This window comes from Chiloscyllium plagiosum, unplaced genomic scaffold (assembly GCF_037043375.1).
Source record: "Chiloscyllium plagiosum isolate Xiang-an unplaced genomic scaffold, Cpla_swu_hap1 HiC_scaffold_44, whole genome shotgun sequence".
Classification (NCBI taxonomy): Eukaryota; Metazoa; Chordata; class Chondrichthyes; order Orectolobiformes; family Hemiscylliidae; genus Chiloscyllium; species Chiloscyllium plagiosum.
The window spans coordinates 8,416,250-8,437,426 of NW_028270182.1; the positions used below are offsets into that span (position 1 = coordinate 8,416,250).

A 21,177-nucleotide genomic window follows, 5' to 3' on the forward strand; every position below is an offset into this window, starting at 1 on the left:
TACACCAGCTGCGTAGCCACGTGTTAAGCTGTGCCCGCTCCCTGTTCCTCGCCTCGCTATCTCGTGGCACCAGTAATAAACCCGAGAACACTACAGTCCATCCTGCTCTGCAGCTTCCACCCTAACTCCCTGAAATCACTTTTTATATCCTCGATCCTTTTCCTGGCTAGATCATTGGTGCCAATACGTAACACGATTTCTGGCTGTTCGTCCTCCCCTTTCAGAATCTTATGCACCTGATTGGAGACGTCCCGGACCCTGGCACCAGGGAGGCAATGTAGCTTCCGGGAATCCCGATCCCGACCACAATTGTGGGCGGCACGGTGGCACAGTGGTTAGCACTGCTGCCTCACAGCGCCTGAGACCCGGGTTCAATTCCCGCCTCAGGCGACTGACTGTGTGGAGTTTGCACGTTCTCCCCGTGTCTGCGTGGGTTTCCTCCCACAGTCCAAAAAGATGTGCAGGGCCAGGTGAATTTGCCATGCTAAATTGCCCCTAGTGTTAGGTAAGGGGTAAATGTAGGGGTATGGGTGGGTTTCGCTTCGGCGGGTCGGTGTGGACTTGTTGGGCCGAAGGGCCTGTTTCTACACTGTAATATAATCTAATCTAATCTAATCTAAAATCTCCTGTCAATTCTCCTAACAATCGAGTCTCCTACCACTAGCGCTTTTCTATTCTGCCCCTTTCCCTTCTGGGCCACAGTGTCAGGCTCAGTGCCAGGGAACTGACCACTATGGATTTCCTCTGGTAGGTCATCCCCCCAGCAGTATCCAAAATGATGTACTTATTGCTGAGAGGAATGTCCACAGGGGATCCCTGCACTGTCTGTCTGTCCCCTTTCCTCCCCCTAACTGTAACCCATCTATCCTTATCCTGAGCCTCAAGAGTGACCAACTGCCGGTAACTCCTCTCAATTACCCCCCTCACCTCCCGAATGATCTGCAGTTCATCCAGCTCCAGCTCCCATTCCTTAACACGGTTTTCAAGGAGCTGGAGTTGGATGCACTTCCTGCAGATGCAGCCAGCAGAGATATGCCTCGGGTCTCTCACCTGCCACATCTGCAGGAGGAGCAAGCAATTGCCCGAGCATCCATACCCCACTTATCTGAACGCCCATAGAATACTAAACAAGAAAGCTTAATTCAATTGCTATAAAATCAAGCAATAAACTTATAATCAATAAAGGAAGTTTAGAAATGAACCGTGCCTTATTGGTTAGAGGAGGGGGGTGGGTTGGAGACACTACAGTTGTAGTGCCTCGGGTTTAGCCGCCTTGCTAATATATTCCGGGACAGTAATATCTTGCTCGGTGCATTGATGGGAGAGCTAGAACGGCAGTCTGGCATTGAAAAGGGCAGTTTGGGAGGGGGGGGGAAGGAGGGTTGTTCTGCTGTGGGGGAGGTGGTGTTGAGGAAAAGGGAGATTCCTGTTCCTGATGTTAAAAGGGACAAAGCTCTAACTGGCTCGACAGCACGACCAGCAGGTTACATTACAGGTGCCACCTTCAGGAGCAGGCATTTGTCTAGTGCCGCTCTCAGGGGTGTTCCAACGCGGCTTGGCAGAGCATGGACTGCCACTCTAACAGTGGGCGACCGCCGCAAAGCAAGATCACATGCTCAACGCTCACAGGGGTGGGGTGGGGGTGTCTGGGAGGGGGACGACGGTGCCTGAGGTGAAGAGACAGGACCGTTTCCCAGCCCCCCGCCCCACCTTCCCCACCATGGTGCCTGGCTTAAAGAGAGGAAACTTGCAAGACGGCAGTGTTCCCTCATGGCTGCTGCCCTTCCCCTCCCAGTTGGTAGTGCTACACAGCACAGAAACAGACCTTTCAGCTCAACTAGATCATGATCCCAAACTAAACTAGTCCCCAGCTGCCTGCACTTACCCCACGTCTCTCCAAACCTTTCCTATCCATGTACTTATCCCAAAGTCTTTTAAAGATCATAACTGCACCCACATCCTCTTGGAGCTCATGCCACACATTAACCCCTCTTTGGAAAAACGTCACCCCTCATGTCTTAAAACCTTTCTCTTCTCACTTTAAAAATGTCCCTTAGTCTTCAAAGCTCCCCCCAACCCTTGGGAAAAAGACACCTGCCATTCACCTTATCTATAGCCCTCACGATTTTATAAACCTCTGTAAGAACCCTGTTAACCTCTTACGCTCCAGGACCTTTCAGCCTTTCCTTGTATGCCACCCTCCATTCTGAGAGAAAGTAAGGACTGCAGATGCTGGAGATCAAAGTCGAGAGGGTGGTGCTGGAAAAGCACAGCTGGTCAGGCAGCATCTGAGGATCCAAGCCTAACCCTATCGCAGGATGCTGCCTGACCGGCTGTGCTTTTCCAGCACCACACTCTCGACACCCTCCATTCCTGGCAACATCCTGGTCAATCTCTGCTGAACCCTCTCCAGTTTAATAATATCCTTCCTATAACAGGGCGAGCAAGGCTGCATATAGTACTGTAAAAGTGGCCTCAATGTCCTGTACTACCTCAACATGACGTCTCCAAATCCTCTACTCAAAGGTCTGAGCAATGAAGACAAGCCTTCTTACCCGTGCTGTCTACCTGTGACACAAACTTCAAACCATTATGTCCCTGAACCCCTAGGTGTCTCTGTTCCGAACTACTACCCAATACCCTACTTGAAACTGTACAAATCCTGCCCTAGTTTGTTTCACCAAAGTGCAATGCCTGACATTTATCCAAATTAAGCTCCATCTGCCACTCTTCAGCCCATTGACCAAGACCCCTTTGTAATGCTAGATAACCTTCTTCACTGTCCACTGCAGCACCAACCTTGGCATCATCTCATAGCCCTCTGAGGTCTGTGTCCTCTCGCTGCCAGGCCCCTGCTTTCAGGAATTATATACTTAAGCGTCTATCGCGTTTTCCTGCTCTTAAGACATTCCTTAAAACCGATGACTTTCTCTGAGCTTCTTGACCAATGCTGTGAGAGACTCGTGTCGAGTCTGGCTGGAAAATGCATCTGGGAAATTTCACTGCCTTCCAAATATGCTACAAATACAACACCCTCCGTCCCCAATAACTATCCACATTCTGTCAGTTACCACGGACCAGAAACTCAGCTGGGAATCCTGCAGCGAGTGATTCACCTCCTGACTCCCCAAAGCCTGTCCGCCATCAACGAGGCACAAGTCAGGAGTGTGCAGGAATACTCCCCACGTGCCCCTGGATAGGGTCAGCTCCAGCAATACTCGAGAAGCTCGACACCATCCAGGAACAAAGCAACCCCCGCTTGATTACCACATCAACAAACATCCCCTCCCTCCAACACCGACGCTTAGTAACAGCAGCGTGTACCGTCTACAGGAATTCACCAAAGATCCTCAGACAGCACCTTCCAAACCCATGACCACTTCCATCTAGAAGGACAAGGGCAGCAGATACAAGGGAACGCCACCCCCTGCAGGTCCCTGTCCGAGCCCCTCACCAGAAGAGATGCAGAAAAGGTTTGACAAGGCGTTTCTGTGCCGTACGACTAAAAATAAACACAATTTGTGCCTCTGCACAGTCAGCTCTTTATTAATTGCTCGGGCTGATTGATTGATTGTGTTCAGACTTTTATATAAAAAAAATAGAAAATACCGGCAGATGGAGGCTCCTCACAGCCAGGCAATCTCTGGCTGGGTCAGAGATAAAACTAAATCGGTCGACACACTCCACCTCTCCACTCCACCCATCCCCCCCCCCCCCCCAGTTGTGGGTAAGCGGAGCACAAAGTGGAACAGAGTTTGCTCAGTGCTCCCTCACTCGGTTATAAGGAACACGCTCTGCATTGTGAATCCCGCTATCCATCCCCAAACCCTCCCCCTCCTGACCCAGTGCCCCTGTGACCCACCCCCCCTCCTCCCCGGCATGTTTGGGGGGAGGAGGGGGGGGAATGCCCTCAGGTACTGCTACTGGACGTGGCTCCAGCTGCCATATCTTTCACCTCCTCCTCGTCCGGAGGACAATCCACAAAGTCCGCCAACATGGCTGCCGCCTGGTCCTCTGGCTCCTGAGGGTGGGGGCCCACATTAGTTTGTGAAGTGGGGGGGGGGGGGGAAGAGATAGAGAGAGAGAGAGAGAGAGACACACACATCAATCACAAATGAACAAGGCATGGAAGACTCTGACCGAGGGGGAATCGCAGGAGCTAAAGGCCATTAAGCGGCTGATCACCCGCAAGGGGATTGCGTCAGCCATGATGGAATGGTGGAGCGACCAATGGGCAGAATGCCCTCATTCTGCTCTCAAGGGAAGGAGAGAGATATTAGAATGGTCCTCGGTACATGAGGCATGAGCGCTGGATTGCGAACTCAGGGTCTTCTCCATGGCAACCATCGCCTCTGATTCACTCATTGGCCTTGAGTCACACAGCACGGAAACAGACCCATCGGCCCAACCAGTCCGTGCTGACCATAATCCCGGGCTCAACTAGTCCCCACCTCCCTGCTCCTGGCCCATATCCCTCCAAACCTTTCCTATTCATGGACTTATCCACGTCATTGTACGCAACGAATGGGAAGGCTTAAGAGGGATAAAGGGCCAACAGCTGGCAAATGAGACTAGATCGGGTTCAGACATCGGGTCAGCGGGGAGTGGTTGGGCCAAAGGGTTTGTTCCCGCAGCTGGATGACTCTGTGGTTAAAACCCTCCGGTCCTGAAGCGGAGCCCCAAATCTTCCCGTTGGGAATGCAGAGTAACACTGCGGGTGCAATTTCGGGGAATGCTTCAGAGAAAGTGTGGGGAGGGGGGGAGAAGAGATGCTGAGACAGATGCCCCTCTCCAGATCCATCCGGGAGTGGTCGGGGAAGTGGCATTCTCCGAGAGAGAGACTTACCCCCCTCTCTCTCCTTTCAGCTGCGGTTCAAGGAGGGGTTGGGGGGCAGGGGGGTTTGTTGGAGACCCCCCCCTCCCCCTTGGTCGGAGCTGCCCCTCACCTCAGGGCGTCGGCTCCTTCCTGGAGTGGTACGACCAGTGTTCTGGTCGCAGGGAATGTGGATCACGGGCATAGGAGTAGGCCATTCGGCCCTTCCAGCCTGTGCTGCCTTCGACACAATTGCAGACTTTCTGTCCTGCTTCCTCTCCCCCACCCTCCTCACTCCCTGTAGCCACAAGTGGCTACGTTGGGCTCCCTCTGGAATATAGCTAGCACACAGGGTCGCAAGGGGTGGTGGCTGAAGTTACTTAGGACCGTTCCATCTTGGGGATGGGGGGGGGGAGGAAACAGTCACACCAGGATAGAGAGATGATTGGGGGGCTGGGGCTGCTTACCTCAGTTTCAGGGGCAGGTTTCTCAGCGGGTTCCACCTCCTCCTCCTCTTCTCGCCGATGCTGCTCCGCAGGCTCAGCCTCCATCATGCCCTCCTCCTCCACCTCCCCCTGGGGGGGTGCCTCGACCGCGTCGGCCACTCCATCTCCCCCCTCCTCCTTCTGCAGGGTCGGGGCGCCCTCTTCCCCCGGGCTCGAGGCCCCTCCCCCTCCAGCAGAGGGGGGCTGGGAGTCCCCTCCGTCCGCTCGCTCCCCGGGGAGAGGGGGGGTGGACCGCAGCATCTCTGGGCGCGCTCCCTCCTCGCTCTCACCCAGAGGCGGCGGCAGTGGTTGGCTCTGGGCAGGGGCTCCCTGGGCCCGCCCCCCTGGGCTGCCCTCCCCCTCGCTCCGCCGGGGGCTGGGCATCCCCTCGGGGTGGGGCTCTGGTGGCCCAGGCACCTCCCCCTCCTGTGGAGGCGCGGCCGGGAGCTCCGCAGGCCGTGGGGCGAGAGCGGGCTCCTCTTCAGAGGTGTCCCCCGGGCCCCTGGGCCTGTACATCTCCACCTCCCCTTCCTCCTCATCTTCCTCGTCCTCGTCCTCCATCTCCTCATCCATTTCGTCCTCCTCCAGCTCACCCTCCTCCTCAAAGTCCTCCTCTTCATCCTCGTAGTCCTCCTCCTCCTCTTCTTCCTCCTCCTCCTCCTCCTCGTCGTAGTAATCCTCCTCTTCCTCCTCCTCCTCCTCCAGGTAATCCTCCTCCCCTTCCTCGTCTTCGCTGCTGTTGATGTTGATGACCGTCAGCTCTTCGTCCGGCTCCTGGGAGGCAGGCCGGGCCTCGCCGGTGCCCCCTGGCTCTTGGGGCTGGGGCGTGGGGATGGGGAGGGGGGTTGGGGCCTGGGCTCCCTGGGCCCGAGGCGAGGCCACCACCACTTTCTCGATCTCCTCCAGCGCCTCTTCGCCCGGCCCTTCCTCTTCCTTCCTCCTCCTCTTGGCGTCGGCTGGGGTGGCAGGGGCTGGTGGCGGCGCCGGAGGGGAGGACGACGACGATGAGGGGGGCCCTGCGGCACTCGGCCCGGTGCCCCCCATTGCCGCCGGTGCCCCCCGGTCAGGCAGCAGCCCCTCGGGAACAATCACCACGCTGTCGTCAGAGTCGCTGTCCAGGGAGATCTCCACGTCCGACTCCTCCTCCTTGTCATAGCGAATGAAGACAGGGCGGCTGCAGTTGGCATCGCCCCCGAAGATGGCCTCCTCGCCGGGGGCCGCCGTGGGGATCCCCTCCTGACCCATGCCGCGGTGGCTCTCCGCTGGTGACGGGAAGCGGGCGGGCGGTGGGAGGGAGAAACGAGCAGGCGGGGCGTGGTCAGTCAGAGCCCGGGGCCCGGCCCCGGGGGGAGGGGGGTGACTCGGAGGGGGAGGGGCAGGCAGGTGGAAGGTGGGCACCTGCGGTGGCCTGGCGGGGGCCTGCGGATCGGCGCTGGGCGTGGGCTTGAAGGCCGTGGCGATGAGGCTGGCAGCACTGAGGGGCATCTGCAGCGACGGCACCCGGGGGTGGATGAGACAGTTGCAGATGACCAGAGCCTCTGAGCAGAACGACGAGACCTGTGGGAGGGGGGGGGGTGGGGGTGAAGGGGGAGAGGCGGGAGTGAGGGGAGGGGGCGAAGACGGCACAGGATTTAAACATGGCGATACCGTCAGCGACAGGACCAACCCTTTCGGATCTCTTCTAACCCCCCTCCCCCCAAAAAAACCTCGAAAGCGCCGCAGACGCTGTGGGTCAGAGATGGCTGCAGAAGCTCAGTGGGTCTCCAGAGAGAAATCAAGAGTTAACACAGCAGCTCTGCCCTCGTTCACTCTGATTTCTCTCGGCAAGTGCTGCCAAACCTGCTGAGCGTTTCCAACTTCTGTTTTGGTTTCCCAAACTGAACAAGTCCCATTCAGCCCATATCTCTCTGAACCTTCCCTGTTAGTGTACCTGTCCAAACACTTTTTAGATATTCTAATTGTACCAGCCTCCACCACTTCCTCTGGCAGCTCATTCCATACACACACCACCCTCTGTGTGAAAACGTTGCCCCTTAGGTCCCTTTTCCATCTTTCCCCCTCTCACCCTAAACCTATCCCCTTTTATAGTTTCAGACTCCCCTACCCTGGGGATAAAGAACTTGGCTATTCACCCTGATCCGTGCCCCTCGATTTTATTAACCTCTGCAAGGTCACCCCTGAGGCTCCGACGCTCCAGGGAAAAATGTCCCTGCCTCTCCTTATAACTCAAACCCTCCAGTCCTGCAAACATCCTTGTAAACGTTTGCTGCACCTTTTCCAGTTCAATACTATCCTTCCGATAGCAGTTATATGGAGTTTCCAAATGTCCTCTGTTCGAGCAGGATAAAGGTACTCGGATGCAAGAGGACTTATGGGGCTGCTCTCAGAGCAAGCGCACGTGCCCAACAGACAGCATGAGAGCGAGAGTACCCGAGACAGGGCGCGATTGGGTCGGCTAGACATGTTTCCAATGTTGGCAAAGTCCAGAACTTGGGGTCACAGTCTAAGAGAACGGGGTAAGGCCATTCAGGAATGAGATGAGGAAAAAACCCTTCACTCAGAGTTGGGAACCTGTGGAATTCTCTCCCGCAGGAAGCTGTTGTGGCCAGTTCATTCGATATATTCAAGAGGGAGCTGGACGTGGCTCTTGCAGCTGAAGAGTTCAAGGGGTATAAGAGGAAAAGTAAGAATGGGATACTGAGATTGCACGATCAGCCAAGATTGCATTGAATGGTGGGGCAGGCTTGAAGGGCTGAATGACCTACTCCTGCACCAATATTGTGTGTTTCTGAAGAGTCAGCCACCTTGACTATGGGTGTAGAGTCATGGGTAGGCCAGACCAGGTAAAGATGGCAGATTTCCTTCCCTACAGGACATTAGTGAACCAGATGGCGTTTTTAAAAACACCAATTTTCCAACAATCGACCATCATCACCACCACGACCGAGATCACAGAGATTTACCCATGGATTATAAATTCGACCCTGTTGCTATAGTGGGGTCTAAAGCGGTTTATAAAGTCATGACGGTCATGGATAGAGTGTAGAGCCAAGGTCTTTTCCCAAGGTTAGGGGAGTCCAGAACCACAGGGTAAGATGAGAGGGGAAAGATTTAAAAAGGACCTAAGGGGCAACGTTTTCACGCAGAGGGTGTTGAGTGTTTGGAACAAGCTGCCAGAGGATGCGGTGAAGGCTGGTACAATTACAACATTTAAAAGGCATCTGGATTGGTATGTGAATAGGAAGGGTTTAGAGGGACATGAATCATCACAGAATCCCTACAGGGTGGAAACAGGCCAATCTGTCCATGCCGACCCTCTAAACAGCATCCAAACCAGACTCATGACCACTATATCCCTGTAACCCACATTTCCCACCTACACATCCCTGGACACTATGGGACAATTCAGCACGGCCAATTCACTCTAACCTACACATCCCTGGGCACTATGGGACAATCAAGCACGGCCAATCCACCCTAACCTGCACATCCCTGGCACTATGGGACAATTCAGCACGACCAATCCACCCTAACCTGCACATCCCTGGGCACTATGGGACAATTCAGCACGACCAATCCACCCTAACCTGCACATCCCTGGGCACTATGGGACAATTCAGCACGACCAATCCACCCTAACCTGCACATCCCTGGGCACTATGGGACAATTCAGCATGGCCAATCCACCCTAACCTGCACATCTTTCGATTGTGGGTGAAAACTGAAGCAACTGGAGGAAACCCATGCAGACACATGGAGAATATGCAAACTCCACACAAACAGTCGCCCGAGGGTGGGTTCGAACCCGGGTTCCTGGCGCCGTGTGGCAGCAGTACTCTGTATCTCACCCCATGCTCCAGCTGCAGCACCCCTCCTGGAAGGAAAGTGCAACTGCAGCATGACAGTTACATTACAGCACTGGGTGCCAAAAGGAACAAAGGTGCAAGTGTGTGTTAGGATGCGATAGCTGCTTCCCTTACCTCAGTGTTGCGGTCGTTCTGTCCTTGGCTGAACATTCTGACGGCGCAGTGCAGTGGTGGCGGCCATTTGGAATTGGGAACCAGCAGCAAGAAGAGCAGGAGACGGTATAGCTCCCGCCGACAATCCGCCCGGAGATAGGGGCTGGTCATGCTGCTGTTCTGCTGCAGTCGGAGCAGGAGGGGTACCACCAGCTCATGGAGCTTCTGCAATAGGAAGACAGAGGGAAACAGGGAGGAAAAGGTGTTCAAAGTGGCTCTCATCGCAGACTCACCCTCGACAAATACCTAAAGCAAACAGCTGCGGATACCGACAGAGCTAAAGTCTCAAGTCTAGTGACCCGAGTTACATTTAATAACGTATTTGCTGTCTATCAAACTGTTGACCGTTTGGGCTCATCTTGCTGGATTTTTGATACAACTGAGTCTAACACACAAGCCCCCCTCCCCCAGCCACATCGTGGGGGACAGTTAAGCGGCTGATTATTTGCCACCAGGAGACAGTCAAAGCCCAGGTATCGGAGCAACTGCCCAAATGGTTAACCCTGTTACAGAGCCAGCCTTGAACTCACTGGCTCGGTGTTACGAAGAAACCCCATTTGCCCCATTTCCTGGCTGGCGCTGAGTCGCTCTCACCTTGTGGGTCTCTTCCTTCAGCAAGCTTCCACAGGATAGGATCACATCACTGCAGACTGCACCGGGGAGGGAGGGACAAAAAGCAGATTGTTAGGGTCCTGCAGTCAGTCGGGGGAGTGGTCAGAGTCCTTGTGCCACCCCCAGACACCGTCAATTGTATCACGGCACACCATGTAGGAGGAGGCCATTCTGCCCCTCAATAAGGTCACGGCTCATCCTGACTGTGGCCACGATTTCACACCCAGCCTTCCCTCCGCCAAGAGACCTGACACCCCCCCCTCCGATGATAAGTGTTTCTTTAATCTCGGCCCTGATTATGTTAAAGGGCTTGGCTCCCTCTGGGACGGAGTGGAGATAATTCAGAACACTGACCGCGCTCTGAAAGAGATGCCTTCTCCAACGGGAGGTTTCAAAATTGTCAAAACCCACCCCCCAAACCTTGTGGATCCCACTGTGCCGGTGAAAGGTGGCCGCCTGTACTGCCAGGGTTTTCACCATGTCCCCGAGCTCCCCGCTACCTCTCCCTCACCTCAGACCAACCTTTGCAACCCTCAGTTTCCCTCCACCGCCACTTTCTCCCTGTGACTCGTATCAAAGGCAGAACGATCTTTGTAGTGGAGGCTGTGCCCTTGCGCCTCTGTGGGGCATAGAGGTGGAGACATATAGGCGCGGGTACCTTTCAACGCTGCGAGGCAGACGTCGCCGTTGGCGGTGGGGTCCCGCTTCCTGTGGCCCGGCACGGCCGCAGCATCCTCCAGGTCCATCAGCTTCTGCCTTTTGGCGCTCGGCTTGCCGTAGTTGAATGGCTGGCTCCCATCTCCCGCCGGCTTGCTGGGCCGGAGCTGCGGGGTGAGGGTGGAGAGAGAGCAGGGTCAATGCCAAGGCCTCACTCTGGCTTCCCCGCCTCCAACCTCATGGCGGAAGAGAGGGAGGGGTGCTGACTGACCTCTGTCCTACCTCATGTACATCATTTGGAGATGTTGGGGAAGGTGGCAGTGAGGTTGAGAAATTTCAAATTCCCCCAAGAGACCGCAGGCTTAATGGCAATGTTATTATGCTCCCCCCAACTCCTCCGCCCCGGCAAATGCGGCCCCTGTTTAATGCCTCAGACTCGGGGAGACACCCAGAGGGGGAACGGGGGAGGGTGGTGACGCACAGAGTGAGTGCTACACCGCATGCTGTCCCTGGCCCGGGAGCATTGTGCTGGGAACTTAGCTTTCCACTCAGGTCTGATGGCCGATGAAACCCTCATGATGTGTTCGAGCATCTCGCGGTCCCGGGAATGTCTGATGGAGACGGTGTTGGGAAACTTCAGTTTGAGCTTAAAGATTAGGAGTTTCTCCTCTGTATTGAACTCTGCGCTGTCCCTGTCCGGGAAGTGCCTGATGGAGCAGAGGGGACCGTGTAAATGGAGCTTTGCTCTGTAGCTAACCCCATGCTGTCCCTGTCCTGGGAGTGCCTGATATGGGGGAGAGTGTAGAGGTAACTTTACACTGTAGCTAACTCTGCATTGTCCCTGTCCTGGGAGTGTTTGATGGTGACAATGTAGAGGGAGCTTTACTCTGTACCTAACTCTGTGCTGTCCCTGTCCTGGGATGGGGACACTGTAGAGGGAGCATTACTCTCCCATTGACTGATGTGAGCGGTTCATGATTTTCCACGGTGGTTGTGCGTGTGTGTCTGCGTCTGAAAATGTGTGCCATCCCACCAGAGCTTTTGGGGGGGGGGGGGGGGGGGGGGTAGCAGCGGAGCCCATTCCTGAGCCGGGGAATTTCCCAACCCATCAGTATACGTCACCCGTCCCCCACCCCGCCAGGGTTACAGCAACTCTCTGCCACCCCACACTCTCACCCACCAGAGAGGAGGGTCCCCTCTCCCTGCCCGGGGGGGGGGTGGGGTGGGGGGGGGGGGGGGGTGGGGGGGGTGTGTCAACGCCGCATTGAATTCCCCCAACTCCCCCCCACCGCCATGTCACTTCCCTTACCTTGGTCGTGTCCACCACTGGGGTCACGTCAGCAATCAGGTTGGCCAATAGGACGTCACAGTGATGGAACGGCCCCTGCAGGACCCCCGAGGATGCCCCGCACACCTTCAGCCACGTCCCCAGCACCTCGTAGGCCTTGACTCTCACTGAGCTGCGAGTACAAAAAGGGGCGGCATTGCAGTCAGCTCCTGCCCAGTCTTTACCCACAGCTCTGGGCAAGTTAGGCACTGCCTCCCAGGACAGCCTGACCCGCCAGATGGTGGCAAGTTGCCCCTGCCCAGCCACATACAACTGACTGGGGTCAGTAGGTCACCCCCTCCCCAAAACCCCAAGAGGGCATCAAGTGATTCCACTCAGTTGGCACCTACAGCCAATGCCTCCACCATGGAGGCTCAGTGTGTCCCAGCTACCAGAATTCACCAAAAATCCTCAGACAGCATCTTCCAAACCCCACAACCACTTCAGTCTAGAAGGACGAGGGAGGCAGATACATGGGAACACCACACCCCCGGCACGTTCCCCTCCACTCCCCATCCCGATTTAGAAATGTATCGGCTGTTCCTTCAGTGTCGCTGGGTCAGAATCCCAGAACTCCCTCCCTAACGGTGCCATTTGGATGTCCCTACATCATCCAGGACTACAGCGGCTTAAGAAGGCAGCTCACCCCCACCTTCGCAAGGGGCAAATCCAAATAAATGCTGGGCCCAGCCAGCAACAGCCAGATTCGCCAAGTAACTTTTCTTTAAAAAGCTGAGGTTTCACTCCCGGCGAGAGATTGGAGTCATGTTATGAAAGGTTTCAGTAACTTAGGACCAGATACACTAGCATTTAAAAGGTGATTTTATTGAAACCTTTGGGATTTGAAGAGGACTGGAGTACTGTGTGCAGTTCTGGTCACCCTGTTATAGGAAGGATATTATTACACTGGAGACAGTTCCAAAGACGAAATCTCAGGATGTTGCTGGGGATGGAGGGCTCAGGTTATAAGGAAAAGCTGGATAGGCTGGGACTTTTTTTACTGGAGCGTAGGTGTTTGAGGTTTACAAACTTATATAGTTTAGACGTTTATAAGGAGAGAGATATAAAAGACACGAGGGCAATTTTTTCTTTTACACAGAAGCTGGTTCTTGTGTGGAATGAACTTCCAGAGGAAGTGGCAGTTATTGATACAATTACAACGTGGAAAAGAGACTTCGATAAGTCCATGAATAGGAAAGGTTTGGAGGGATATGAGCCAGGAGCAGGCAGGTGGGACTAGTTTAGTTTGGGATTCTGGTTGGCGTGGACTGGTTGGGCTGAAGAGTCTATTTCCATGCTGAGGACTCTAGTAGATGCTGGGAGGATGTTTCCAGGGGTCTCAGCACTAAAGTAAGGGATTGCTCATTTAAGACGGAGATGAGTAGGCATGTCTCTCTCTGAGAGAATCCTTAAGGTTTGGAATTCTCTCCCCTCGGAGTGGAAGCTGGGCCACTGACTATATCCAATAGGGAGTTAGACCGGCCCCTTATCGATCGGAAACCTGAGTGTGTGACAGTGTGTGTGCGCAAGAGAAAGAGAAAGAGCAAAAAACAAAGGGAGAAAGAGTTTTGAACACTGTCTCGATGGAGGCCTGGGGGCAGCTGTTGAAATCTTTTTTAGGTGGATAAGGCAGATAGATTCGTATTTTGAATGGGAAACCAACAGCAATCGGAGGAGAGGGGGGGAACGAGAATAAAGAGCTGGAGACACAAAGCAGACATGGGCGGAGCAGGCTAGAGGGGCTGAATGGTCTCGTACTGCCCCAATTCCAGACATGCTTGCCCCGTTCGGGATGTACTGACTGACCTGTAGGCTCTCTCCTGCCCGGGCACAGCGGACTCCCGGGGTGTGCTCCAGGCAGTCAGGACCTGCGGGAAGAGCCGGCAGATGATGTCGGAAAAGCGTACCAAATGCTTCCTGCTCCTGTCGAGGTAAAACACAGCGATTTTTCACGTGCCAGGGCATCATTTTCAACACAGACACCAGCCAGGAAGGGCAACTGTAAGGGTCAGGAGCAAAATTAGGCCATTCGGCCCATCGGATCTGCTCCACCATTCGATCGTGCCAGATTGTGATTTCTCAACCACATTCTCCTGCCTTTCTCCCCGTAACCCTCACTAATCCAGAACCCCTCTCTCTGTCTGAAAGACATTCAATAATCTGCCCTCCACAGCCCTCTGTGGTAATGGTTTCCACAGATTCACCACCCTCTGGCTGAAGAAATTCCTCATCTCAGTTATGCCCTCCAGTGGGAAAACGCTGCTGGCTATTCACTTTATTGATGCCCCTCATAATTTTATAAACCTCTATGCAGTCACCCATCTGTCTCAGACCCTCCAGAGAGAAAGGTCCCAGCCTATCCAGCCTCTCCTTAGAGCTCAAACCTTCCAGTCCAGATAGCATTCTGATAAACAGTCATAGTCATAGAGATATACAGCACGGAAACCGACCCTGCGGTCCAACTCATCCATACTGACCAGATATCCCAAAGTAATCTAGTCCCATTTACCAGCACTTGGCCCATATTCCTCTAAGCCCTTCCTATTCATGTACCCATCCAGATGCCTTTTAAATGTTGCAATGATACCAGCCTCCATCACTTCCTCTGGCAGCTCATTCCATACAAATACCACCCTGAGTGAAAAAGTTTCCCCTTAGGTCCCTTTTATGTCTTTCCCCTCTCACTCTAAACCTATGCCCTCTAGTTCTGGACTCCCCCACCCCAGGGAAAAGACTTGTCTATTCACCCTATCCATGCCCCTCAATTTTAAAAACCTCTCGAAGGTCACCCCTCAGCCTCCGACATTCCAGGGAAAACAGCCCTAGCCTATTCAGCCTCTCCTTATAGCTCAAATCCTCCAACCCTGACAACATCCTTGTAAATCTCTTCTGAACCCTTTCAAGTTTCACAACATCCTTTTGATAGGAAGGAGACCAGAATTGCACACAATATTCCAAGAGTGGCCTAACCAATGTCCTGTACAGCCACAACATGACCTCCCAACTCCTATACTCAATACTCTGACCAATCAAGGAAAGCATACCAAACGCCTTCTTCACTATCCTATCTACCTGTGACTCCACTTTCAAGGAGCTATGAACCTGCACTCCAAGGTCTCTAGGATTGTACCATTAAGTGTGTAAATGCTGCTGAGATTTGCCTTTCCAAAATGCCGCACCTCACACCTATCTGAATTAAACTCCATCTGCCACTTCTCAGCCCATTGCCCCATCTGATCAAGATCCCATTGTAATCCTTGTGGCACTCCAGTGGTCACAGGCCTCCAGTCTGAAATCCAACCCTCCACCACCACCCTCTGTCACCTTTCAGCCAGTTCTGTATCCAAATGGCTACTTCTCCCTGTATTCCACGAGATCTAACCTTGCTGACCAGTTTCCGTGGGGAACCTTGTCAAACACATTACTGAAGTCCATTTAGATCACGTCCACTGCTCTGCCCTCATCAATCCTCTTTGTTACTTCTTCAGAAACCTCAATCAAATTCGTGAGACAGGATTTCCCACGCATAAAGCTGTGCTGACTATCCCTGATCAGTCCTTGCCTTTCCAAATACATGTACATCCTGTCCCTCAGGATTCCCTCCAACAGCTTGCCCACCACCGACTTCAGGCTCAGTGGTCTATAATTCCCTGGCTTGTCCTTACCACCCTTCTTAAACAGTGGCACCACGTTAACCACCCTCAGTCTTCTGGCACCTCACCTATGACCATCGATGATACAAAATATCTCAGCAGGGGACCCAGCAATCACTTCCCTAGCTTCCCACAGAGCTCTTGGATACACCTGATCAGGTCGTGGGGATTTATCCACCTTTATGCATTTCAATAAATCCAGCACTTCCTCCTCCGTAGTATGGAAATTTTTCAAGACGTCACTATCTATTTTCACACATTGTATATCTTCCATGTCCTACCCCAGAGCAAACACTGATGCAAGATAGTTGTTTAGTATCTCCCCCATCTCTTGAGGCTCCACACAAAGGCTGCCTTGCTGATCTTTGAGGGGCCATATTCTCTCCCGAGTTACCCTTTTGTCCTTAATTAATTTGTAAAATCCCTTTGGCTTCTCCTTAACCCTATTTGCCAAAGCTATCTCAAGGCCCCTTTTTGCTCTCCAGATTTCTCTCTCAAGTATACTCCTACTGCCTTTATACTCTAAGGATTCACCCGATTTTTCCTGTCTGTACCTGACATACGCTTCCTTCTTTTTCTTAAGCAAACCCTCAATTTCCCTAGTCATCCAGCTATCCCTACACCTACCAGCCTTTCCCTTCACCCTAACAGGAATATACTGTCTCTGGACTCTCATTATCTCATTTCTGAAGGCTTCCCATTTTCCAGCCGCCCCTTTACCTGCGAACATCTGCCCCCAATCAGCTTTTGAAGGTGCTTGCCTAATACCGTCAAAACTGGCCTTTCTCCAATTTAGAACTTCAAATTTTAGAACTGTTAGGTCTACCCTTTTTCATCACTATTTTAAAACTAATACAATTATGGTCGCTGGCCCCAAAGTGCTCCCCCACTGACACCTCAGTCACCTGCCCTGCCTTACTTCCCAAGCGTAGATCAAATTTTGCACCTTCTCTAGTAGGTACATCCACATACTGAATCAGAAAAATTTCTTGTACACTTAAACTCCTCTCCATCTAAACCCTTAACACTATGACAGTCCCAGTTTACATTTGGAAAGTTAACCTTGAGATGCACGGGAGAGGCCAGAGGGGGGTTTTCTATTTATAGAAGAGGGTAATAGGATGAACGGCGGCACACTTACACGGTGATGACTGCCGAGAGAATTTCCAGCGCGTCGCAATGGATTGCCGGCAGGACTAACATCTTTAATGGTCCATCCCCTATCCAGCTCTGCAACCAACAATGGAGGAAAGCTCGTTAAAACCACACCCAAGAGGACGGGAGCCACATTTCACGACTGCGTGTGGAGTATGAAAGGAGCAAACACGAAAGCAGATCTATTCACAGTATGGCACAGGAGGCAAGGAGAAAGAGTAAGGAGGTGAGTTTCAGGCCGACTGCTCCTAAAAAGCTTCTTTGAACATGTCAAAAATGTGCAGAACAACAGTGCCAACAGTTAACAGCCTGTGGCAAATAACTAGCGATGAACCAAAAGACAGAAGCGAGTAAGGAATCGGAGAATTAAGTTCTCCGCAATTATTGCTGAGCAAGAGTGCACCAGAAGACAGGGAAATAATTTGCGATAAACAAAAGCTGAAATAAGTCAATAAGGGATTGGAGAATTAAATTCCCTGGGATTATTGCTGCGCAGCTACACTGGGCTAGAGCCTTGCACTCTTTGAGACAATAACAAATTTCAAACATTCACAATACATAGATTGAATGTTTGAAATACGGATCTCCTGATGACAGCAAGATATCAAGCTTCAGCAGCCTCCCTTCTCAGCGAGATGTCAGTTATTCTTAAATAAGTGTTCAAATTTTTAATGCCTTGTAAAACAGTATTGTTTGCAATGTATCGGGAGAAAGTAACAAACGTCTAAAAGCTGCTTCTATCATAGAATCCCTATAGTGTGGCAACAGGCCATTTGGCCCAACGAGTCCACACCAATCCATCCCTACTCTATTACTCTACATTTACCCCTGTACCTAACCTACACATCCCGGAACACCATGGGACAAATTAGCATTGCCAATCCACACTAACCTGTACATCCCTGCGCACTATGGGATAACTTAGCACGGCCAATCCACCCTAACCTGTACATCTTTGGATAGTTGGAGGAAACCGGAGCACCCAGAGGAAACCATACAGACACAGGGGAGAATGTGCAAACTCCACACAGAGTCGCCAGAGGCTGGAATTGAACCCGGGTCCTGGCACTGTAAGGCAGCAGTGCTAAACTATTGAGCCACCATGTCACTGGATTCGCAGTCCAGTGATAATGCCAACACCGCCTGTTATTTACAACACAGACATTGAATGCTGAAATGTAGTTCTTGGCTAATGTGATCCATGCCCAGGGTTCACCTCCATATGATTGCTGTATAGTGCCCAGGGATGTGCAGGTTAGGGTGAATTGGCCATGCTAAATTGTCCCATAGTGCCCAGGAATGTGCAGGTTAGGGTGAATTGGCCATGCTAAATTGTCCCATCTTGTTCGGGGATGTGCAGGTTAGGGTGGATTGGCCGTGCTGAATTGTCCCATAGTGTCCAGGGATATGCAGGTTAGGGTGGATTGGCCGTGCTAAATTGTCCCATCTTGTCCAGGATGTGGAGGTTAGGGTGATTGGCTGTGTTAATTTGTCCCATAGTGTTCAGGATATGCAGGCTGGGTGCATTAGTCAGGGATAATGTAGAGTAATGGGGAATGGATTTGGGCAGGATACTCTTCAAAGGGTCAGTGTGGACTTGTTGGACAGAAGGGGCTGTTTTCACATGGTAGGGATTCTATGATTCTTCTACACGACCAAAACTAATGCTCTGGGGACCTGGGTTCGAATCCTGCTGCAGCCTGCAGTGGAACTCAAATTCAATAATGAACTGGAATGAAGAACCCACTTTTGGACAAATCCAGCTGGTTCACTCAGGGCCTGGAGGCTTGCTTGATCTGACATTCAACTCCAGACCCTAGCCAGCGACTCCCTCAGTCGGGAATGAATAAGAAACACAGCAGCAGGAAGCGATCTCTTGATCCGGTGTCAACAGAATCATGGCTGATCATCCAACTCGGTCGCCTGTTCCCTCTCTCTCCCTTTGATCCCAAACAGCAACTGTGAATTCCTCCTCAAAAACACATTCAGTGACTTGGCATCAACTGCTTCCTGTATTTACAATCGAGCGTGACTATAGGTATCCCCCGCTTTTCGAAAGTTCGCTTTACGCTACTTCACTTTTACGAAGGATCGCTAACCGAAAGAAATCCAAAGAGGATTTTCGCTTTTACAAAGAAAGGCAGAATATTATTAAATGAATTATCGGTAATTGCTTCTTGACTTTACGCCATTTCAGCTTACGTTAGGTTTTCATCAGAAAGTTCTGCTTTTGGAGAGCAGGGGAAACCTGGACACGGCTTGATTTTTGCTGGATTGAAATTGCGCCTTCGCCCTGGACCTATGTTTCTGGACTTGGAGCCCAGCGGCATCATTAGGCGAAAATGAGGACTGCAGATGCTGGAGATTACAGTCAAGATTAAAATGGTGCTGGGAAAATACAGCAGGTCAGGCAGCATCCGGGGTGCAGGAAAATTGATGTTTTGGCCAGGAGCCCTTCCTGATGAAGGACTCCTTCCTGAAATGTCGATGTTCCATCATTACACGGCTGCCTACCCATGAGCTAATTAGCTGGCTACAGATAGAGGGAGGGTCAGAAAACATCAGGTAGGGAAGCAGTGTCAGCAGCGTGCAAGCTGCACGGAGGATGAGAGTCAAAGCAGAGTCCTTCCTCCCCCTGGGAACAGCTTCGAGAAGCCATGGGCTCAGGAAGGGGTGGGAGAGCAAGGCTTTCCTTACCATGTTCTTGGTGCTGATGTTCAGGATCCGACAGACCAAATTCAGGACGTCCTGCACCGGGAGCTTCACAGGCACCGGGAAATCCGAACTGCAAGGCAAGGGAGAGGCAGAGCTCAGCGGTTAGCAAGAGGAGACAGCAAGGGCTCAAAAGCACCGCGCGAGCAGCAAGCTCATTGGGAGAGGAACACAGATCGTGACGCGATTACAGAAAATACTCAACCCCGCAGCAGCAGGGATTAGGGTCAAACCAGCTCTGTAACATCTGGGATCCCGACTAGGGGAAGAATCCTGTGGGTCTACGTGTGCTGGGCTTTGAAATCTCTCGATAACTGGGATGGTCAAGGTTTGAAACCTCCAGCAATTTGTGCCATCTTGCTGGCCTGAGTGTGGTTTTGGGGGCATCATGCCAATGTTTATTCACGTTTACGGCAGCAGAGTGACCATGCTACTTGGTTGGAGTGTGTCAGGTACACCTTAGCGTGCAGAGAAATTTTTCACTGCTCTGAACCGCTCAGAGTGAAGGAAGCTGGGAGCCTCCAGTTCCCAAATAAACAAGCAAGCAAAGTAGCCCTGTTGGCTCACTCAGTGAATGATTGATGCAGGGTCAGGAGGAAAGCAAATTTGACAAGGTTGCAATCTACGTAATGGCAGGCAGTGATGAAACAAGAGAGAGGGGGAGAAAGGGAGAAATGGGGGAGAAAGAGAGGGGGGAGGGAGAAAGAGAGCGGGGGGAGGAGAGAAAGAGAGAGAGCACACGAGAGAGGAGTGGGAACGCTGGCTGTACCTGAGGAGCAGCGAGAGGCACTTGCTCAGCGCAGAGAACCGTTGCCTCAGCTGCAGCACGTGGAAGGGGTCTCCATCGTTCAGCTCAGGCAGGGGCAACATGACTCCTGGGCCTTCATAACAAACTGGGTCTGCGACAGGCAACAGTTCAAGGAGAGGGTTAGTTTGCACATCTCCGCACCGACTCTGCACGAAGATACAGCACAAAAACGGTACCCCTTAAAACTCTGCGACTTGTTGTTCCCTTTCTGAGTATTTATTCAGATTTCCCCTTTTGAAAACTGGTGATGTCATGGACAGTGAAGAAGGTTATCAAAGATAACAAAGGGGTCTTGATCAACTGATTCAATGGGCTGAAGACTGGCAGGTGGAGGTTAATTTGGATAAACGGAAAACAAACAAGGGCAGAACTTATACAATTAAAAGTAGGGCCTTTTGTTGTGTTGTAGAACAGAGAGACCTTGAGGTGCAGGTACATAATTCTTTGAAGTTTGCTTCACATACAGACAGGGCAGTTAAAAAGGCATTGAGCACACATGTCTTCATTGCTCGACCTTTGAGTAATGGAGTTAGGACATCATGGTGAGGTTGTACAGGACATTAGTGAGACCTCTTCTAGAGTACTGTGTCCGGTTCTGGTCACCCTGTTAAGGGAAGGGTATTATTACGTTGGAGAAGATTCAGAAGAGATTTACCAGGATGTTGCCAGGAATGGAGGCTTCAGTTATTGGGACTGGCTGGGACTTTTTTTCCCTGGCATGGAGGAGTTGAGAGGTGACCTTATCGAGGTTTGTAAAATCATGACGGATATAGGTAAGGTGAATAGCAGATATCTTTCCCCTGGGTTGGTGAAATTTCAAGACCAGGGACATATTTTTGAAATGAGAGGAGAAAGATATATAAAAGACGAGTGATTAGTGTGTGAAATGAACTTCCAGAGGAAGTGGAGGAGTACAGTTATAACATTTAAAAGACA

General features: G+C 52.1%; 1 protein-coding gene across 1 annotated transcript in view; it reads right to left on the reverse strand.

The window, feature by feature from the left end:
* Positions 1 to 3,526: 3,526 nt before the first annotated feature.
* pelp1 (proline, glutamate and leucine rich protein 1) overlaps positions 3,527 to 21,177 on the reverse strand; it is a 30,266-nt gene continuing 12,615 nt past the window's right edge. The window contains exons 7-16 of the mRNA XM_087982847.1: positions 20,203 to 20,332; positions 19,419 to 19,506; positions 16,708 to 16,796; positions 13,720 to 13,836; positions 11,896 to 12,046; positions 10,588 to 10,753; positions 9,912 to 9,967; positions 9,279 to 9,482; positions 5,281 to 6,855; positions 3,527 to 4,021 (exon numbers count right to left, since the gene is read on the reverse strand). Coding sequence (XP_087838973.1) covers positions 3,911 to 4,021; positions 5,281 to 6,855; positions 9,279 to 9,482; positions 9,912 to 9,967; positions 10,588 to 10,753; positions 11,896 to 12,046; positions 13,720 to 13,836; positions 16,708 to 16,796; positions 19,419 to 19,506; positions 20,203 to 20,332 — 2,687 coding nt within the window. The 3' untranslated portion in view covers positions 3,527 to 3,910. The remainder of the gene's footprint in view (positions 4,022 to 5,280; positions 6,856 to 9,278; positions 9,483 to 9,911; positions 9,968 to 10,587; positions 10,754 to 11,895; positions 12,047 to 13,719; positions 13,837 to 16,707; positions 16,797 to 19,418; positions 19,507 to 20,202; positions 20,333 to 21,177) is intronic.